The following is a 22,102-nucleotide window of genomic DNA, read 5'->3' as shown; positions in this document are numbered from 1 at the left end:
AAGTACAAATTCACATTAGAAGTGTTAGAAAGCAAATAGAGAAGAGAGAAGATATTTACTTGACAACAACAAAATACTATCTAGAAATAGATTCAGTTCCAGCAAGAAGAAGAAAAAGTAATAGAGAAAAAATACCTAAATTTAGCTTGAATGTCACTAGTTTTCAGCCAGAACCTGTTGGGAATTATAGAGCAAGGTAAGCGGGACTTATAGGGCTCTTGTAGCCTTTCCTAGACCCATTTTGATGTACTATTTGATTCTATATATTTCCCTTTACTTGTTTCCAATATTCTATTAACAACCCCTTATTTTCTCTCAGTGTTGCATACCTTTTCTATTTGTATTTTTATTTTTCCTCAAACTCACTTCACCAGACGGACAGACAGCTCCTCGCATTTCTAGCCGCACCTTGCTCCGTGGCCCGTCCCGCCAATGCCACTTCCCAATGATTGTCTGTCCGCTGTCCACCGACCAGGCGGGCGAGGACATGGCACATCCCCATCCTCCCATCCTCCCATCCTCCTCCGCCATTGTCTACGGCCGTGTTTATGGCAGCTTCCGCTGCCAGCTGTTTCCTCGAAATGCTCCTCGAGATGTGCCACTGGGGAGCAGAGGTGGTTAGGGGATCTCGCACTATATATGTATGTATAGTGTATGGTGCGCCGGGAGAAATAAAATCAAATTTAATGCAAAATTAAGTAAACTTTCGGCAATGCCTTCTGCGGCTCTCGATTCGTTTCATGGCCGGAATTCAACTCTCTCTCGCAGTTTTAGCTTATACCAAGTAATAGTAAAGGGTATATTCCATTCGTAGCCAAGTATATCTATATTTAAAATGTATTTTTTACCCCAGAAACCATTTTGATAAATATCTGCAGGATTTAGGTGCTATTTAGTACTGAAAATCCTATTGTTTTACCGGGTACCTTGTGGTCGGTACACTTTCTACGTTAACTTGTCTCTGCTGGCATTTTTATTTTTGGCATCTTTCAACTTGTAGCCGCAGCTGGCACGAAACGAAACGAAACGAAAAATTTCCCAACTTTAGCCCAAAAGTCCAGCCCCTCCCTGTTCCCTTCCCCCCTCTGGTATCTCTGTTACGGCGTCTTATTTAATTTGGAAGGCCCGCCGCATGTTCGTTGACTTTATTTGCTGTATGTAATAAAATTAAAGCCCTTTAGCTATTGTACTTCCAACAGCAAGAAAAAATGAAAAAAGAATACAAAAAAAAGAAAGCAAGACAGAAGAACAAATTGTATCTGTACACACACGCACCGCACACTCGCACACACGCACAACCAACGAGCCATGAATGCAGACTCTTAGCCCGGGATATGGCCATTAAGTTGGCCTTTTTACGACCATCCTTGTAGTTGGCCATATATACATCTACATACATATAGTATATGCAGCCGCAGTCGTGTCGGGATTGCCCCTTCAAATCTGACTCCACAAAATGCCCCCTCCGACATGGCCATTTTGTGTTTGTGTTGGCCAAGTTTTTGGCCGGCCATCACTTAAGTTTAGGCCCGGATAATGAACTCTTGTCTGGAGCTAAAAACAGAAAAAGAAAAACCCCGCCGAATGAATTGCCACTGAGCTGGTAATTACATCGTTCTAGGTTCAATCATATTCCTGTGGAGTCAGTCCCTCTCTCCTATGTCTTTTATATTTGTTTTGCAATTTGCCAAATTAATTTTGAAAGCGCAAATCGGAAAACGGAAATGCTGCTCAGTCATCGAACATTTTGCAAGTCACACAAAAAATATGAACAATCAATTACAATTTGGTTTCTTTTTCTTTTTTGCTTGAATTTACTCAATAAAATTAAAGAATAGTTAAGAGAAATAGCTGATGATCACAAAAATTATAATTAAATAGAAATAATAGCAAAAGTTTTCAGAGAAACAACAACCTGAATTGGCAGAAAATGCTCTTATTGTATTTAAACAATAGGGAGAAGAATTCAGTTGGTTTTATCTTCTTCTAAGCTTAAGAATTGTTAAAATATTTGTTTTGTTTATTAGCCCATCTTTATTCCTTTGATGCGAATAAATTTATAAATATATTGTATAAATAAGAATGATTCTATTTTGTTCACCAACCTATCCAAAGCCTTCTAAACAACTTGTTGAAAATTCAATGCAAGGACTCTTATATATTATGGATTAAGGAGCGGTTACTCAAACAAATCCTTTTGACTTTTTGTTTTAAAATCTATAAGACTTCCCCTGTTATATGTGAAATATGATAAATATTTAAAACTTGACAAACAACTCTTTCAGTAGCTAAGTTGCAGTTGCATTTTCAGCATTGTTCTCTTTGGTTTTTGTTTACAAGCACACAAGAATTTGTTCAATATTCCCCTTCATATATGAATAAATAAATAAAGAACATGTACTCACCTCCACAATGATCCTTGAAGTCATCGCAGCAGTCGCCCAGCTTGAGGCAGGCATGATCGCAGTAGCAGGGCTTATCGCTGAGATCCTCGATGATGGCATTTATTGGTGCCTTCTGGACCACGCAGGACGAGTCGCGGCCATTGCAGCACAGCTGAGCCTCGCGACAGGAGCCGCCGGCCACAAAGGTCAACCGCTGGCCGGGCAGGACAATGGCCAGCAGGAGCAGGAGCATGGGCTTCGTCTTTGCTTCCGACATTGTCGCTACCGATTAACGCTATCGAATAATCTAGTCTGCGGATTTGTCCTGCGAATTCGGAAGTCCTTGTCACAAACACACTCAGCACACACTGAGAACACACACAGCACCCCTCCAAAAACCAACTCTCTCTCTCCCTCTTTTGGCGTATTAGTATGCAAATGCAATTTACGCCCAAGAGCGGAAATTAAAACTAAAATTGAATTATGGCCAGCAATTCGAATGCGAATTTGGAAGCCAAAAAAGGAGAGGAGAGCACACATAGGACAGGGCTTACAGGGGCACCACCAAAAACACCAAAACAGGCAATAGAGAACACACACACACAAAAAATCGACAACGCACAAATATGAACTCTAAACACGGCAAGCGGAATCAAAGTAGGTCGTCCCTGAACGGAGCTGTAGCTGGAGAGGGACCAGGAACAGGACTAGGACTAGGACCAAGACTATGACTGCGGCTGGGTGATGGCAACCTGCTACCTTTTGACTGTAAATCAATGCCGCCGAAGGGTAGGAAGTGGCTCGAGTGGGAGTGGCTAGTCTGCTTTGCATAAAATATTGGGCAAATGGTGTAACCCCCAAACTCCATGGAGTCCATCCCAAAACTCACAGATCCCAGGACTCCCAAAACTTCACGCTCCCTGCTTTCAACTCCCCCAGCCATTTGCCGTGTGTCCGGGATAATAAAACAAAGACTTCAATTTTCATAAATCGTGTTGCCAAAAGCGAATCGCAACAGACAGCGAGAATTTATATTAACAGCTGTGTCAGCGCCCAGCGGAGGACATTCAAATCCAATGACACACAGCGATAAAAATGTTTAAAAAATCTAAATCAAATAATTTACTAATCAGTAATTATAAACTGAGACTATTTACAGGCTGAAGAGTGAATTTTTGAAGCCACAAATTAATTGAAAGTATTCTTTCTACTTATTTTTCTTGCCGTGCAATTTGTAAAGTGTCGCCGCATGTCCTTCACGTCTCCACGTGACCCCGAATGATTGAATCCACTCGTAAAGTGTCCCAGCTCCTCCACTGTGATGCAGTGTATCCGGGTGATTTAAGCAGTCGCCACTCAATCGCGATCGGAGTGATTCCCCGGGCCGTGTTTATGGCCATGTGCAAGTGGGTTTAAAGGCGTAACAAAGTGAATTGCAATCGGGCAACGAAAAAGGAAAGGATTCCCACGAAAAGGATGACCTACTCCATTGGCTGGAATTACGGTGGGAAATCAATTGCGGAAAAGAATTCCCTGATTGCAATAAATAGTTGGAAAAGTGTATTCGTCTATCCTTAAGCCTTAAGTGAAACTAAACCTGGGAAATTCGATTTTGAAAACTTCAATTTCAGCTTTAGAAATATCTTAAAAACACTTTTTAAGAGGGCATAATTTATAAGGATAACTACTTGATGTGCGATTCCCTTTGAAAACTGTCAATCCTTTGAGAAAAACGCGCTTTCCGCTGCCCGTTTTGGGCTTTTAAATTTTGGCGCAGGACTTTGAGGCGTAGAGTGCCGAAAATAAATATTATGCGACGCTGCTTGTCTGCATGAGGGCAAATAAATTATTTTGTAAGCGTCGGCGACCCGCAGGACTAAAAAAAAAAAAAAAAGGAAGAAAACCCCAGCACAAAGAACACAAAAAACAAAACACACACACACTCATACAACCAAGAAAGGACGACAAAACCCCCCTGAAAACAGGACAGGGGGGTGCCCCGAGAAACAAAGCAAACTAAATTTGCGGCAAAAATGTTTGCCAGGCGTGTGTGTGTGTGCGCCCATGTGTGTGTTTGTGTGTGACAGCACGCGACATAAATGTCCTTTAATGATTAATAACTTTTCACTCCTTTTCGCGCGCACAAGCGTTTCAAGTTTCACTCAAACAACAACAAACAAAAAAAAGAAGCAACAACAACGAGTGTACAAAACATCAAGGCCGCCCGCCCAAGTTCCATATCAAAATCCAATAAACCGCCGAGCGATCCTTGTCACGTAAACAACAGCAGCAACAACGGGGAATGCCCACACGTGTTGACAGCACGCCTGCCTTACGTCCGCCGAACTAACGCTTTCGCTTACCGTTCTCTCGTTACGTCGCGGTCACACGGTTACGTTTCACTTGGCTTTTACTACGACGCCTATGTTCCACTTCGCTTTCACCACGATGCGCGCGCTACGGAAGCCGGTCGACGACTGTGCCCGTCCGCCATTCGAGTGGTGAGTTATAAAGGCTCGGCAGCGACGCCATAGCTTCGGCTCTGCTCGCGTCTGGTCTTCGGCTAGGCTCAAACCTTGCCTCTTGCAGTTGCGCTTGCAGTTGTGTTAAGCCAGTTTGTTGTTGTTCTCGCTCTTGGCTTCTCATTCTTTGTAGAATTGTAGAATTCTAATTAGAATGTTGAGTGGAGTTTGTGAAGAGAGTAAGAGAGTGAAAGAGTGCAGAGAGTGGTATTTCTAGTACAACTTACTATTCGTAATACAATAGAGAGTCTAAGAGTACAATTCTAAGTGGAGTAAAGAGAGTGCAGAGTTTCTTCTACAAAGAGATAAGCCATGGAAGTGCCTGTGGGATTCAAAAACTCAATTTAAATTAGCAGCCAAATTTAAATTTAGCCCTACAATAATTATCCTTCCAGAGTATTTATATTTTAGTCAAAAGATTGAAACGTAGTGAAGGAGTTATTTCCGACCCCATAAATCATATATATTCTTGATCAGCACGAACAGGAGAATCGATCTAGACAAGTCCGAGGGTAAACAATTTTTTGGTAAATTTTTGAAAATTTTACAAGGGGTTACATCGTTAAAAATTGACAAAATTGAATTTTCTGAATTTTTATTCCAAGTAAACAGATTTGTTAGCCTTGTAAAAACTAACTTAAAACTGCTTTCCTAATTGCAATCAAGGTTATTTTGGCTTAGTTATGGTATTTGAAAAACTTTGATTTACCCAAAAACTTGCATAAAATTTCAAGACCACATTTGATTTCTTGAATAATATTCCGAATAATTACAAACCGTCTTAGAAGCGAACATGTCGCCAAAAGCAGCAATTAAATAATTAGGATAAAACACAGCTTCGCCTGAGTGCACTCAAATCCTGACAGAGGATTCATCCGCAATGTCCCCAAAATAAATCCAAATAAAGTGCTGGTCGAGGAGGATGGAGGAGGAGCTACCTTGTGAAATTTGGGACAGCCGGCGGATGCATTTACCTGCGTCAATTACAGCCAACTTAACGTTGGACTTGGCACTCTCGTCCTTCCGCCCGAATGTGTGCGTATGAGTGGGTGCATGTGGTGTGTGTGTGTGGGCGGTGCTGATCCAGGATGCTGGGCTGGGCGGAGTGCAGTTAACTGGGCCTGAGCCCAGACAATGGAGTCAAGCTGACATACTTGCATAGATTTGGAGGCACTGAATCGGCAAGTGAAGAGGCGGCACACGGGGATCCGGCTGGAATGGAGACGGTTGATGGGAAACGGAGGGAGTGACGTTTATGCTGACACCGAAAGTCATCAACAACAATATACAGTTTCGAAAGAAATGCACTTGAAGAAAATGTGATGTATATTAATTGGGAAACCAGGTAAGCAAAGTTGGGAATTAAAAAGGGAAAATAATGGTGACAAAGAGTCTGTTTCAGGAAGATAAAATGTATACTACCTGAGGCAATATTTTTGTTTACTTTACTCTCTGGAAAAATTTAAAATTATAATATTTATTAATGAAATTTCCTAAATTTATTAATATTTATTTATTTTAGATACTATTATTAACCGATTTCCCCCAGTGTGGCAACAGCTTGCGCCGCCTTCTTGCCTCCCTGCTGACTGGCAAATATTTGCCGCATAGGCAAACTTGTGCCACTGCCCCTGGGTACCCATAGCATCCAGTTCCAGTTCCACCTCCAGCTCCTCCTCCTTCGTCACTGCCTCCTCCTCCTCCTCCTCATCCCCCTTGTGGGCTGTCGTCTAAACAGCCACTGCCACTTCATCGTGGGCCTCCGATTCGGCCGGGTTTCGGCGAAGGTTCCGCTTTGTTTGGGTGTCGCGCATTTGGCGCGCCTCCAGGCGAGGCAAGTGCTTGCCGGGAGCGGGAGGAATGCTGAATGGGTGGAGCAGAAGGTGGCGCTGGAGGAGTGACTGCCGATTCCGTATCCTCGTGGGCACCGTGCGTCTCGTTTCCGCTCCAGATCATAAACAAAGCGAACGCGTGCATGGACCTGTGTATGTACATAAATACATGCAAATTTGATGTCACTCTCTGCCGTAAAGTCACCCATACAGGACCCCATAACCCTTGCCATCGAAAAGTACCCTTAACACCCCTCAAACACCCCACACACACCCCACACACACCCCACACACACACCCAAACAAACCGTTTCAACACTTCATGTAGACCTGCGGCCATTTGGCATTGCATACTTTTCGGCTGCAGTCGGCCATCCCTGCCACGGGGTCCCCTTTTCTGCTTTTCTGTGAAAGAAGTGCTTTTTCGAGTCGTAAAGTCTGGCGAAAAATATATATATATATGCAAATATATATATATGTACCCCGTGTTTGCTTTCTCTCTCAATAAAAGTTAATTTTAGGTGGCATTCCCAAACAAACACATTTTATAATAGAGAAACATTTGAGGCAAACACAAAATGGCAAATTAAAATGGCAACAAAAAATGCGTTGACAAAAATTTGCAGATAGTTTCAACAATTTTTTAGTGCTGTTGTTTTTTGTATGAATATTAATTTAATTAAATAATTTAAATGCTGACTAGAGAGAGTTTTTTGTGGACCTTGTTTTATGGGTAGTTAATGAGATTTTAATTAAAATAGGGCTGCCCAGAGAAACACACTAACTTGGTTAGTTTTATTAAATAACAACAGACCTAAGCTAAGAGTAAAATCATCATATTTTGTACCCTTATTAATTATATTAAGTCCCCCTAAAAAGGGCATACATTATGCGTTGTGAATCATATCCATAGAAGTGCTTCACCTCAGGCAAATGCAATAAAAACAATTAAAATCAGAAAAGAAGCAACATCAACTGCAACTAAAAAGTCGCCCCAGGCCACATACATTTCCAAAACTAATTGAAATGCCCTCGCAGAAGCATAAAGACGCTACAGGCTATGGGTCTGATGACAGCTCCAAGCAGGACACATTATGAAAAAGGAAAAAAGGAGGAAAATTGCATAAATCGAGAGGTGGAAAATTTTTAGGAAATATCAACAGGAAGCTGGCTTAAGTCGGCTCTAGTTTTCAAGCGAGTTTTTTGGCCATCGGCAAAGCAATTTTATATATTATTCGAGTTTGGCTCTGAGCAGCCCCTCAAAAGAGAATCGTCCTGAAAGGACACTGCACTCCCACACACAAACTTCCTTCTAATTCCGGGTTCCAGGTTGCAGCTCATATTCTACCCCCCAGATTTCAGGTGAATATAAATTATTAACCTGTCCTAGACGTATGTACGTACGTGTTTGTGTCTGAGCACTTCTACGAATGTGTGCGAGCCATGCTGTTTGCTATTACAATAATGTCCTGCCAAAAACTCATTGCTATTCCCTTTGTCTCGCCATTTTGGCATTTAATGCAGCCAGTGAAGGGAAATTAGCCTGGCTCACATTGAGGCCGAGAAGTCGCTAATGCCAAACAAGAGTTAAGACCTGGCTCTCACATACTACAGTCAACAGTGGCTAAATATTGCTGCATTTGCTGGGAAAACTTACTTGAAGTTACTAAATTATATTTAAACTTTTTGATTACTTCAAAAATTGAGAATACAGAAAGAAAGGAAGCTAACTTTGGGCAGCTAATAAATTTGAAAATTTCTTTGACAGTTTTCCCTGTAATAATCCTTACTGTGGATTAAAATGTACCTATGCTACATAATAGTATTTGCAATAAGATACAAAACCATTAGCTTAATTGCTCATGAAAAACTTATAGAGAAAAGCGATTAAATTAACTTATTAATAAACTCACTTAGCTGGTTTTATATTTCTAAAAGCTAGTTCCTTCACAGTGTAATCCCTGTAATTAGAGTTAAGTTTCGAAATCGTGCAGAACAATGGAATAACAAAGGATTTCAAAGAGCTTTTGAAATGTGAAACAAATCGAATCTTATTTACTCAATGATAATTAACTCCTTCCTAAGACTGTGTGAAACCACAACAATAAACAGAAATATATTTACAAACAACTATAAAGCTATAAAGAAAGTGACCCAAAATCATGAGCAATTAAATCTTAAACATTTAAATTGCGCCTATAAAAATCTATTTTTATATATTAATATCTAAGCATATATGTATCTCTATGATGCACTGTGCTTTGCGTCTTAATAGAGCCGCCTAATTGTTGGCCAGAATGTCAAAAATTAAATTGATTTATTTTGTGGCAAATAATGTCAAGTGAGAGCCATATCTCGATACATTTCAGGGCAATTTAAAGCAACTTGACAGTGGCATTGCTGCCGCAAACTTTTAATCAGATATACACGATGGCATTTCTCAGCCTTTCAGCCGGGAACTGTGGCCAAAATGTTTTCAATATCATAAATTTTTAAAAATATCAACTGTCGGAGTGTGTGTGTGTGTGCGTGTGTGTGAGGTGTGTGTGCCGGTCTAGGGGTCCGTTGAAATTTGAATGTGTGCCAAGAACTTGGGCGTAGCGGCGGCTGCCGTCTCTTGATTTTCAACATTCGACGTTCGACGACAAACTCGACAGTTGCAATTTGTGCGTTGCCGCGATTCGAACAGCTACGCGTGGCCAGAATTTCCCCAGAATTTTCCCGCTTTTCCCCAAAAAACCAATTTGCAGGCGCAATTAATTGACAAGTTGTTAAACATATCTATTAAATGCGATAAATGCAAGAGAGAGAGAGAGGGAGCAGAGATAGCCTTTAAATAACTCGTGCGCGCACCGCGTTAAAATTATCAATTAAAATCAATTAACAAGCGGTCCTCGGTGATATAAAATAAAATCAAATTTAAATACAAATAAAGCGATGCCGGGAAGAAAAAAAGTAAACACCACAGGTAGCGCAGCGGCTGCATAATTAAAAATTAATTTACCACACAGACAACGGCAAATAGTAGATGTAAAATGTAAACCACATTTACATAAGCACAGCAAGAAATTAATCTAGGATTTTTATGTTTAATTTAAAGCTAGATAAAACTGCATATTTTATAAATAAAATAGAGTATATATGTAAAGGCGTTTGTACAAAGTAAAAGTAGAAATTGGCAACATCTAAAAGAGTCTGTCAGAGAAATCTTTTTAATGGCTCTTAGCTTTTATTTGCTATTTAATTTAAAAGGGGTTAAACAATTATGTTTCTTTTTATATATAATTGAAACTATTTTGCTTATGGTTTAATGTTTTATTTATATTTTGTTTGGTTCGGTCTATAGAGTTGGGTTTCTTTAGAGCTTTAGTTGACTCTCTAGAATATACCTTCTGCAGAAAGAACTTTTCTGCAAGTGAATTAATAACTTGAAATAAATACAAATAAATTGAAGTCAACTAGGATAAAACTTCTGTAAATTCCTTATTAGATTTCTCTATTATTTAATTTGAAAAGTTCCTAGTTATTTATACCTGGAAGTAATTGGTAAATCGGTTTTGTTTCTTTCCGTGTTCTGATTATTTGGTGAGCGTGCATACGCATATGGCCGAGCTTTTAATGACACGGCAAATAAAAGCCACGGGAATCGGACTCGGAACTTGGAGGCTATATCCCCCCAGATTGAATGCATTATAATCAGTGCCCCAGTGAAGACATATAAAAATTCCTGAACCGCCACAGAGAGCTAACACAAATCTATTTTGGATACTCTGCAGATTGCCGACTTTTCTTTTCTATTTTGTTTGGTTTTTTTTTTCAGTTTGTGTTTTTATTTTTTATTTTTTCTCTTCTCTTTTTTGTGAAATTTTAGATTGAGGAACCACTGTGCTTTTGGGCGGGTCTTTTGGGGGTGTTTCTTTGTTATGTTTTCGGTTTTTATTTATAACGAGCGCAATGTGCGCTCGGCGATATTCAAAAGCGTCGCCGCCTATAAATAAATCGGATATGAATGAATCTAATATATACATATATGCAGGCATTCAGAGAGAAAACCAGGAATATGGATATTGATTTTAGCCACGCGAATGGGCCATGAATCATTATCCGATCGGTAGAGATGATATATGGATTTGGTTATCCGCATAAACTATTCAAATAAATCAAAGAAATTGGGGATCAGTAATGGTTGCTTATTAGAAAATTATAGGAAATATTTGAAATATAAAGCTTATGAACAAATTGCTGATACCTAAACTATTTATCAGTTTGTTTTTGGTAATTTAAGTAAAGGTTTTCTAAGTATAAATATTTATTGAATGCATAGAGAAATAGCTTTGTTTATGGATTAAATGCATTTCAATTTATTTATACTGCCCAGAAGTATGCACTCGGATATTTGTTAAATATATATTCCATACATTATTCAGATATATTATGTATATATTTTATAGAAGAAAAGAAAGCTAAAAACTAGAGTTAAAAATTGATTTTTGTTTACATGATTTATGCCCAGAACAAGCCCAAGATTCTTTTCTATATTCATGCCGTATTAAAGATAATTCCAGTTTAAATAACTTGACAATTAACTAAGCTTTTAAGGACATCCCAGAACACCTCAAAATTAAGAGGCACACCCTCTTAGACAGGTGCAAATTAGTTAACTTGATGCAATGTTTAGGGCCACCTTCGAGATGGCAACTAAAAGCCATCATCAGTTTAAATAAGTGGCTAATGGAGGGCATGTTGATCGATTGAGACACCTCAATGAGGGTGTGCGTGTGTGTGAGTGTAGAGGTGGGATGAAGCACCTGTTGCGGCCAGCTGAGTGGCATTTAATTGCCAGCTGTTGACAAGGTGGGCGTTGGGTGCTCTTCTGACCAAACCAAACCAAACCGAACTGTTGATTAATGAGCCAGAGCAGGGGACAGCAATTAGAATACAATTAGCAGTGGACGTCACTAATGAGCGCTCTTGTCTTCCGTTCTTCTCTCTTCCGTCTTCCTTCCGCTGCAGCCCCATCATCATCACCGGAATGGTGGCCACAGGACACCAGCCAACAACAACAACAACAACAGTCGCCAGAAGGACCAGCAAAGGCAGCCCAAGGAGGAGAGTCCTTCACCGGAGCAGGCTCTACCCTATCGCATTGAAAAATCCGAAATATATGGAAGATATCTGGTGGCCAGCCGGCAGCTAGAACCCGGTGAGCTGCTCATCACCGAGGAGCCTCTGGCCATTGGTCCCTGTGTGAGTGGTGATCCCGTCTGTCTGGGTTGCTATCAACCGGTGTCTCTGGCCTCGGATCAATATCGTTGTCCCGCCTGTGCCTGGCCAATGTGTGGCCCCAGTTGCTCCGGTTTGGGTCATCGACATGGACACACGGCCGCCGAGTGTCAGTTGTATGGAGAGCGTAAAGCGGCGGCAGGGGAACTGCTCACGGATCGAGCCGGTCCGGCGGAAGTGCGTGATCTTTACGAACTGGTAATGATTGTGCGCATCCTGCTGCTGCGCCAGCACGAACCGGAGCAGTTCCAGCTGATAGCCCGGATGGAGTCGCACACGGAGGAGCGGCGCAAGAATGCTGTGCTGTGGCAACACTACGAGGAGAAGGTGGTTAAGCGACTGCATCGGGATTGGCAGCTGGAGGATTTGCCCGAGGAGCAGGTGCATGAGGTGTGCGGCATTCTGGATGTGAATTGTTTTGAGATCGGCCAGAATGGGTCCAAGGCGCGGACGCTATATCCGAGCGCCTTCCTGCTCGCGCACGACTGTCGTCCCAATACGGCGCACACGGATGATCCAGGATCCTACGCCATCCTGCTGAGGACCTCGAGGCGCGTGCGCGAGCGGGAAGCGCTGACGCTCAGCTATGCGTACACGCTTCAGGGCACGCTCAAGCGAAGGTCCTTCATGCACGAGGGGAAGCTGTTCTGGTGCCGGTGTGAGCGTTGTGCCGACCCCCGGGAGCTGGGCAGTGATTGCAGTGCTCTCGTGTGCTCTGCCTGCCGGGAGGGAACAGTGAGGGCGTTGGAGCCACTGGAGCAAACCGGTGACTGGGGGTGAGTAGTCAGGGCATAACATTATCCTGTAACGAGAAATATATATCAAATTCTATATTCTTTTAGGTGCGATCACTGCCCGCATCGGCTGGGCTCTGAGGATCTGGAGCGTCTACTGGATCGCATCAACAATGATCTGGAGTCCATAGATGTCCATGACATTCCTGGACTGGAGAGATTCCTCCTAAGGTGCGTAACTACTCAGAATCACACTTGGCATAATATATCTAAACTTCTGCCAGCTTATACTAATTTCATTTCAAGAATCATTTTAGCCAAATCACAGCCAGGAGAATGTACTGCCAGAGAGACAGCAGCTCCTCGTCGCCACTTAAAAGCGCTTCTTCATAAACTTTAATACAATTAATACTATTCTTTGCATAAACTTCAAATCATTAATGTTCTTAGACTCCTTTCTTAATCATTCGTTTGTAACTTACCCGCAGATATCGAAATGTCCTGCGACCCAATCACTATCTCCTCCTGTCGGCCAAGTATTCACTGTGCCAGATATATGGCCGGATCGAGGGTTATTTGCTGCCGGAAATGTCGCCAGAGGATATAGCCCGCAAGGAGACATATTGCCGAGAGTTCCTCGAAATTGTTGATATCCTGGATCCTGGTCTGACGCGCCTAAGAGGTAAGATATAGCATAAATTACTTTGATCTATCATGATTTCTATATATATATTTATATCTCACCTTAGGACTCATCATGTACGAGCTGCATGCCCCTGTGATGGTCCTGGCCCAAATGGGAATGCAGAGGGGACAGATCTCACGTCAGGAGTTCCAGCGCCGTCTCAAAGAGGTGGTGAAGCTGCTCCAAACCAGCCGGGATATCCTGTGCCTGGAGCCAGAGGGATCCACGGAACACGCCATGGGAATGGCAGCAGCCGATGCACTCATTAAAATGGGTTGCTAGCCAAAGGAATGGTCAATCAAAGCTCTTAGAGGGGGAGTTTATATGGAAATGTATCTCAAAATATAAATTTAATACATCATCTTTTTTTTTATAATCCGATTAAAAGTGATTTATTGTTGCTAAATATAAATATGAGCAGTAATTAACTATAAGCAGTAAGTAACTCCGAACACTAAGTATCTATGACCAGTAAGTAAATATGATTCGTAATTAACTATAAGCAGTAAGTAACTCTGAACACTAAGTATCTATGGGCAGCAAGTAAGTAAGTATCTATGACCATAAAGTATCTATGACCAATGAGTAACTATGATCAGTAAGAATGTATGAAGAGTAAGAATGTATGATCAGTTACTAACTTTGAACACTAATAAACAATGACTTGCAACTTATGAAACACAACACATGCCTGAGAGGTGGCTGGCAGCAGTCACTTCGTTCCGGGGAGGTGAGAACCAGTTGGGAATCATAGGCACAGATGTGCGAGATTTGTTTTGGAACAAATTAAAGCTATTTAAATGAAACTATTTTGTTATTCTTCTATATAATTTTACTAGTATATAAGTCGGAGCATGTCGAATCGGTGGACTATATATATAAATATATATAGCTGATATAGGAACAATCGGACGATTTATAAAACTATGATCAGTAATTAACTATGACCAGTAATTAACTCTGGGCAGTAAGTAACTCTGAACATTAAGTATCTATGACCAGTAAGTAACTCTGACCTGTAAGTAACTCTGACCAGTAAGTATCTATGACAAGTAAGTAACTATAATCAGTAAGTATCTATGACCAGTAAGTATGAATTATAAACGGCTACAAACTTTGAACACTAATAAACAATGACTTGCAACTTATGAAACACAACACATGCCTGAGAGGTGGCTGGCAGCAGTCACTTCGTTCCGGGGAGGTGAGAACCAGTTGGGAATCATAGGCACAGATGTGCGAGATTTGTTTTGGAACAAATTTAAGCTATTTAAATGAAACTATTTTGTTATTCTTCTATATAATTTTACTAGTATATAAGTTGGAGCATGGCGAATCGGTGGACTATATATATAAATATATATAGCTGATATAGGAACAATCGGACGATTTATAAAACTATGATCAGTAATTAACTATGACCAGTAATTAACTCTGGGCAGTAAGTAACTCTGAACATTAAGTATCTATGACCAGTAAGTAACTCTGACCTGTAAGTAACTCTGACCAGTAAGTATCTATGACAAGTAAGTAACTATAATCAGTAAGTATCTATGACCAGTAAGTATGAATTATAAACGGCTACAAACTTTGAACACTAATAAACAATGACTTGCAACTTTTGAAACACAACACATGCCTGAGAGGTGGCTGGCAGCAGTCACTTCGTTCCGGGGAGGTGAGAACCAGTTAGGAATCATAGGCACAGATGTGCGAGATTTGTTTTGGAACAAATTTAAGCTATTTAAATGAAACTATTTTGTTATTCTTCTATATAATTTTACTAGTATATAAGTTGGAGCATGGCGAATCGGTGGACTATATATATGAATATATATAGCTGATATAGGAACAATTGGACGATTTTTAAAACTATGATCAGTAATCAACTATTACCAGTAATTAACTATGAGCTGTAAGTAACTCTGAACACTAAGTATCTATGACCAGTAAGTAACTCTGACCTGTAAGTAACTCTGACCTGTAAGTAACTCTGACCAGTAAGTATCTATGACAAGTAAGTAACTATAATCAGTAAGTATCTATGACCAGTAAGTATGAATTATAATCGGCTACTAACTTTGAACACTAATAAACAATGACTTGCAACTTTTGAAACACAACACATGCCTGAGAGGTGGCTGGCAGCAGTCACTTCGTTCCGGGGAGGTGAGAACCAGTTGGGAATCATAGGCACAGATGTGCGAGATTTGTTTTGGAACAAATTAAAGCTATTTAAATGAAACTATTTTGTTATTCTTCTATATAATTTTACTAGTATATAAGTTGGAGCATGGCGAATCGGTGGACTATATATAAATATATATAGCTGATATAGGAACAATTGGACGATTTATAAAACTATGATCAGTAATTAACTATAACCAGTAATTAACTATGAGCTGTAAGTAACTCTGAACACTAAGTATCTATGACCAGTAAGTAACTCTGGCCAGTAAGTATCTATGACAAGTAAGTAACTATAATCAGTAAGTATCTATGACCAGTAAGTATGAATTATAATCGGCTACTAACTTTGAACACTAATAAACAATGACTTGCAACTTTTGAAACACAACACATGCCTGAGAGGTGGCCGGCAGCAGTCACTTCATTCCGGGGAGGTGAGAACCACTTGGGAATCATAGGCACAGATGTGCGAGATTTGTTTTGGAGCTGTTTCTATAAAACTATGAACTTATTCTTCTATATAATTTTTCTTTATATAAGTTTGAGCATGGCGAATCGAATATATATATATATATATATATATATATATATATATATATATAGCTGCCGTATGATCGGCCTCAAAAGGGTATAGAATTATTATACATAATGCAAAACAAAAGTTGCATTTACATATGTATAATCTTAATGTCAATCTGAAACCGTTTCCGTACCAAAAATATCTCGTAGAAAGGGTAGCGACTCCCAGCACTCTCTGAAAATCTGTCTCGTCATTATTGATTTCAAACTTTAACTTTATTCAAAAGTTATTTAGTGCTCTCTCTTTCTTTTGCTCTCTCCTTCTCTCTCTCATATTTTTTGTTATATTTTTTGAAGAATGTCAATAAACGAAAAACTCAAAGTGCTCCGACGACAACTCAACAGTTTTGAGTTCGAGCCCAGAAGTCCGCACTGAATAATTGTGTGCGCCCGAGAAAAACTGAAATTGAAAGAAAAGAAGAAAAAGAAAATGCTGGAAAAGCCCGCTAAGGCAACACAAAGGGGCTGGAAAATCCGCGACTTGGGATGAGAGATGGCTTCAGCCAGAAGTTTCTCTTCAAACCCAATGTTAATTAATGGACATTTTGGCATTTCACTCGATTCACCGAAGGTCGTCATCATGGCCATAAAAATTGTCACAAAACCTTCAGCATCAAAAGCAGCATCAGCTTATCACACACAGAGAAATAAAACCAAAGCCCCGAAGAGCTTTAAGGTGGAAAAGCCAACGTTGTCAGTTGTAATTTTTCCTTTTGTCTTGCCAAAGAAAAGCTGCCCTAAGACGAGCAAAGCAAAAACACTATTATGAATGCATTGAATTTTTATAATCATCCACAATGTGGCCACATGCAGATAAAGTAGAATGCCCCAGCCCCCCGATGTGGATGCACTTTTCACAGCCTGCTCTGCAGGTATGACGCCCCACATATCACCACCAGGAGCAAGGAGCCAGGAGCCAGGAGCTAGGAGGATCCATGAGGCAGGAGGAGCCACCAGGATGTACTTGGTTGTGTTTTGCAGGCAACCAAGCAAGTATATATGATGGCATCACCAAGGACATAAATGAAACAAAAACATTATCAATGTAAGGATGGCACTAAGAAGCCTGAATGCTCTCTAATAAATACATTTATTTATACAAGAACAAAATAATAATTAAAAGAAAATATTAAATCAGGCAAGTAGTGAGTAATTTTATATTCCTGGATTCCTTTCAAGTAATCCCCTTTCCTTTTAAATCCCATAATAATTAGCATATTTTAGCCACCTTAAAAGTTATACATTTTTAAACCCAGTCAAAGCTTTCTGTGTGTGTGTGTTTTTTTAAGGATTAAGGTTAACCTCATTTGGCCAGCGCATAAGCCCCATTTACGCCTAGAGTGGATCCAAACAAAAAGCGGCTAGAACTAAAAGCGTACGATAAATATAAATTGCATTGTGCAATAATCTTCAAAGTGCAACAAAGTAAAAAAAAGAAAAGCAACAAGAACAACAACAATGAGTACAAGAAGGACGACAAGGCAGCTAAAGCACACACACACCTAAGGACACACCAACACCAACACCGAAACAAACACACATATAGGACACACAATGAGATGTTGCCGCATAAAGCCACATAAAAAATAAGAAGACGACATCAGGAGCAGGAGCTGAAGCAGGGAGCAGGGGCAGGAGCAGGAGCAGCGCCAGGATGTGGCAGCCGCACACAAAGTAAACGAGGCAGCGGATGGTCCACGGGGATACCGGGGATACTGAATGTGGAACTGGTTACTGGGGTAGTGGGTAAGGGGTAGTGGGTAACCTGCCTCCTGCCGCCGCAAAGCCAAAGACATTGGCGTGGCACCCAGGAGCCGGGAGGGGGGAAGTAGGAGTCCGCGCCAAATGACTCGTAATTGTTTGCAATTTCCCTCTCGCTCTCATTGTGATTTCACCAGTCATTCAGTTGTCCTGAGTCCTGTGTCATATAACAAACAAAAAGCTCGATGCAGGTATCAATTGAGCTCAATATATGTCATTGTATCTGGCCAATCAGCTTAAGTTGTTGTCGCTGCTTAAAAGAAAAACAATTTCCGCCATTGAATTGCAGCTTGGGTCTTAGTCTTTTTACTGTAAATTGAGTGTGGGTTTTCCATGTATTTTCCATAAATATTTAGTATTATTGTTATTTAGGAAATTAAGTAAATTGCAAGGAAAGTATTCAGGTTAAAAAGTCTAATGAATAGTTGAGGGAAGTCAGGCTTCTGTCTATTCAGTAGACAGCAGCTTCTATACTATTATATGTCATAGAGATATATTATTTTATTTAAGGAAGTTTCAAGTTTCAAGTTTCTGTTTATATATTCCCTTGAAATGTCTTACTAGACTTGTTGTTTTATTATTTTTAAACAATTTCTCAATAGTACAGTTGCGTTATCTGCCACTAAAACCCTTTTTAAGGACTCGACGCCTCTGCCTGTGGACCGCAACATTATGGCAGCTAACGGTGAGCCGATGATGCCAAGTATCTTTTGTATTTACTTCAGCGCCACAGCAAGGATGCGCCAGAGATGGAAGCCAGGACGAGACAGGACAGGACAGGGACAGGGACAAGCACAAGCCAGAGCTAAAGCTAAAGCGGAGGTGGAGCAGGAAACAGGCAGCAGGAAGCAGAAGGATGAATCCAGGGGAAGATGGAAGATGCAGCTCGGTGGCTGGCTATCAAAAGTGTTGCTTATTAAAATAAAATTTATTGCTTGTTTGCAGATAAAAATGAAGACAGAAGCACTGAAGCTGCAGCTGCAGCTGCATCTGCTACATAAAAGTGTTAAAACGATAAGCGGAAACAGGAAGCAGCGCTGCAGGGGAGGATATATGTATTATCCACCAGAAAACAAGGACAAGACAGCTTCTAGCCTCCAGTTCCAAACGAAAAAAAAACTAACTAAACCTAATGAGGAGAAGGAGGAGTTAGCTGGCTACTTGGGCTACCAACTTTCGACCCTTTCAAGAGCCTGTCTAGACGCAAAATCAAAAGAGTGACACAGCGCCAGTTCGAGAGATTCCCACTGTGAAGAGGCAGAAGTTCTGGACCAAGTGGCTGTCCCAACCACCTGAATTTTACACAAACAGAAAATCTATTTCATAATCTATAAGGTTTTTAATAAAATTAAATTATATATTTCCAGATCAATACAATCTCAAGCAGCACTTCATCTATGTGACCACAAAAAAAAAACAGAACACACTAACTATGAGAAGTTAATTAGCTGATATATGTATAACTTTAGTCTTATATTTAGAGTAAGCCTTGAATTTGGCTATTTATATCCCAAGGATAGTTATAATACAAAATCATAGGGTCCAGTGTAGCATTTTTTTGGCTCAGTGTGATGACAATGACGACGCCTATAATGCAGGAATCCCCCTTGTCGGAATGCCAAGTTGTCAAGTTCACAAATCGCAGAATAATTTGATTCACCGGCATGTCCTTGACTGCTCCTTCTTCTTCCTCCCTCCTCTCTTAGTAGTTGTTGTAGACAAACTCACTGAGCAGGGAATTGTTGGGACCATCGCCGCCGGCAGTGCTGGATCCGGAGGAGCCGGTGGATCCCGTAGAGCCGTCGCGCAGCAGGCGATGACGGAAGTGCATGGTGCGCAGGCGCTGCATCCGCCGCTTCAGGTTGCAATAAACCGGACAGCAGTCGGGGAAGGGCTTGTACATCAGCTCCTCCTCATCGCCCTGCTCGCACTGCTCGGGCAGGATGTCCAGGCAGCTGGAATAGAGGGGACAAACGAGGGCAACACACACACAGAGAGGCATTAGTTCTGGCTCTATAGTTTCAATGGGGAAAAGAGTTCTCGAGGGAGCAGGAGCAGGAGCATGCAGCGAGCTGGATTGGGATGGGGTTGCACATGCTTAGCTAGATATGGTCATTGGTCAACACTACTCATTCGGCCTAGACATTTTTTCCACTACGAAAATAGACCTGGAACGTGGCATTATGTGATTGTTCTCGCAAAAGAGATTCGAGCACAGGCTGAGCAGGACAAGGCGGCGGGGCAGGAACTTGGATTGCTCCCACATGCAGCGACGGAAGGTTCCTACGCCACAAGAAAAAACATCATAATTTAGAGGATGATATATATACCTGCTCTATAGAGACAAAACTCACGCAGCACGCTGTTGTCATTCTCGCTAGAGTCCTCCTGCGTGTTGTAGTTACGCTGCAGCTGGTAATGCTTCATGTGGAACTGGCCAAAGCCAAGGACGCCGACAAGGGCCAGGCACAGCAGGATCCAGATCTTCTCCAGATGGTACATCTCGTGTGGCTCGGCGATTCGGTTGGCTCGGCTGGTGGGTGCAAACTACGCGCTAAGCTCACACCAAACCACACATAGAACGGCGGTGGCATGCATGGTCATTATTACGTATACGCAATGTCTGACAGTCTTACATGTGTATGTGTGCAAGTGTAAGTGTAAGTACACCACTGTGTGAGTAGTTAAATTGGCGTTTGTGCTATGGCACTTGATTAAATCAAGAATAAAATTGCAATGCAAATTTTTGCGTTTTCACCCAGGCCAAACGCTTGCCCCGTGATTAATGCCCCCAATCCAAGCCAATCCCATCCAGTCGCAGATCCAGCTCCAGGTCCCACCTAATGTGAGAAAAACAAGAGACCGGAGAGCGAGAGATTGGACCGAAACAGTTTGTCATAATAATCGTTTCGTTTTTTTCACAACCATCGCAATAATGTCAAGTGCAAGTGTTGTGTGTGCCGTGTGTTTTGTTGTGGCCACTGGAATGGCCACCCAACAATAAAACTCAATTGCGATCGGTTTGCTTTGTTTTTACTTTTGGAAAGTCCATGGCACTATGTTGATTGTTTTTTTAGAAAAATAAATAAATGTAATATGTATATATGGCAAGGTGAAATTCCATGCGCAGAAAGTAAATTACAATTACCTTAGAAATACAATTAAGTTACATTTCTGCAAGAATGCAAAGTGAAATTGTTTAATATAATATACCTACAAAACTATGGCTCTTAATAAGATATTGAAAATATTATTTAATTAATATATAATATATATAAAACCAAGAACAATTTAATAATAGAATCGAATCGGAAATCAATCATAACTAAGCTTTAGATTTACGAATCCATATTTTTATATCAACATTTTTTTGGACATGTAAAATTTAAAAAATTTCATAACTAAGCCAAAAATGCAGTAATTTCAATTTGGTAAGCTGTTCTGTGCTAGTTTTTAAGAGGTTAAAAAATCTGCATACTCAGTTTGAAATGTAAAAAAAATATAACTTTTTCCAATTTCTGGAAATTTTAACGATGTAACCCCTTATAAAATTTTCAAATTTTTGAAAAACAAATTTTTTTTTGGATATGGCTAGATCGATTTGCCTGTTGATTCTGATCAAGAATATATATAAGTTATAGGGTCGGAAATGATTTCTTCACTGCGTTTCAAGCTTGTGACTGAAATTAAATTCAAATAGTGGTCACAGTATTGATCCCAGAATTTCTAATAATAATAGCTTAACCAAATAGAAAATTAAAGCAACCAATTAATTATTAAATTTCCTCTTTTTATACCCTTCTTTCTCTAAACCTTCTTTTTAATATTTCTCAAAATATTCCCTGTATGCATTAGCTTTACTTACGTGTTATAAGGTCCATCTGGTGACTTCACTTTGACCCACAAGGACAAAGTTCAGCAGGAGAGAGCTCCTCTCCCCATATCCGCAGGATGCAAGTACTTGTAACCCATCTGTTTCCAGTATCTCTTTCCCTCCTCCTCGTCCCTGTTTTTAGGGGGCGTGGTCTGTCAACTCATTAGCTGGGTCTTCCCTCCCAGAGCAGAAGCAGCAGCAGCAGGGGAAAAAACCCTAAGTAGCTTAAAAGCTTTTTTCCAGAGCTGTCCCATGCAG

General features: G+C 40.7%; 3 protein-coding genes across 5 annotated transcripts in view; 1 reads left to right on the top strand and 2 right to left on the bottom strand.

Annotated features, from left to right (window-relative positions):
• The window catches only part of vex (somatomedin B and thrombospondin type 1 domain containing protein vexed), a 100,368-nt gene extending 95,495 nt beyond the window's left edge, over window positions 1-4,873 (bottom strand). Inside the window, exons 1-2 of the mRNA XM_020949290.2 lie at window positions 4,748-4,873; window positions 2,406-2,709 (exon numbers count right to left, since the gene is read on the bottom strand). Coding sequence (XP_020804949.2) covers window positions 2,406-2,661 — 256 coding nt within the window. The 5' untranslated portion in view covers window positions 2,662-2,709; window positions 4,748-4,873. The remainder of the gene's footprint in view (window positions 1-2,405; window positions 2,710-4,747) is intronic.
• Window positions 4,874-9,364: 4,491 nt separating this feature from the next.
• SmydA-4 (SET and MYND domain containing, arthropod-specific, member 4) lies at window positions 9,365-13,816 on the top strand. 2 transcript variants are annotated; one of them, XM_020949345.2, is made up of 5 exons: window positions 9,365-9,693; window positions 11,752-12,797; window positions 12,864-12,986; window positions 13,244-13,437; window positions 13,505-13,816. In XM_020949345.2, exons 1-5 carry the CDS (start codon window positions 9,676-9,678, stop codon window positions 13,720-13,722), a joined length of 1,599 nt encoding a protein of 532 aa, XP_020805004.2. In that variant the 5' UTR covers window positions 9,365-9,675; the 3' UTR covers window positions 13,723-13,816. The 2 variants fall into 2 exon arrangements, with proteins under 2 accessions (XP_020805004.2, XP_086691968.1); XM_086835842.1 differs by having other exon boundaries at window positions 9,365-9,706.
• A 5,473-nt stretch (window positions 13,817-19,289) lies between these two features.
• LOC110181558 (uncharacterized protein CG1552) lies at window positions 19,290-20,519 on the bottom strand. 2 transcript variants are annotated; one of them, XM_020949343.2, is made up of 3 exons: window positions 20,325-20,519; window positions 20,100-20,253; window positions 19,290-19,925 (listed from the first exon to the last, which is right to left on the bottom strand). In XM_020949343.2, the coding sequence occupies exons 1-3, from the start codon at window positions 20,470-20,472 to the stop codon at window positions 19,673-19,675; spliced, it is 555 nt and encodes a 184-aa protein (XP_020805002.1). In that variant the 5' UTR covers window positions 20,473-20,519; the 3' UTR covers window positions 19,290-19,672. The 2 variants fall into 2 exon arrangements, with proteins under 2 accessions (XP_020805002.1, XP_020805003.1); XM_020949344.2 differs by having other exon boundaries at window positions 20,139-20,253.
• Window positions 20,520-22,102: the final 1,583 nt, after the last annotated feature.

Source organism: Drosophila serrata, unplaced genomic scaffold (assembly GCF_035046125.1).
Source record: "Drosophila serrata isolate PLE 108 unplaced genomic scaffold, ASM3504612v1 contig_276, whole genome shotgun sequence".
NCBI lineage: Eukaryota > Metazoa > Arthropoda > Insecta > Diptera > Drosophilidae > Drosophila > Drosophila serrata.
The sequence above is the reverse complement of the archived record's forward strand: the minus strand, read 5'-3'. Positions and strand labels throughout refer to the sequence as shown.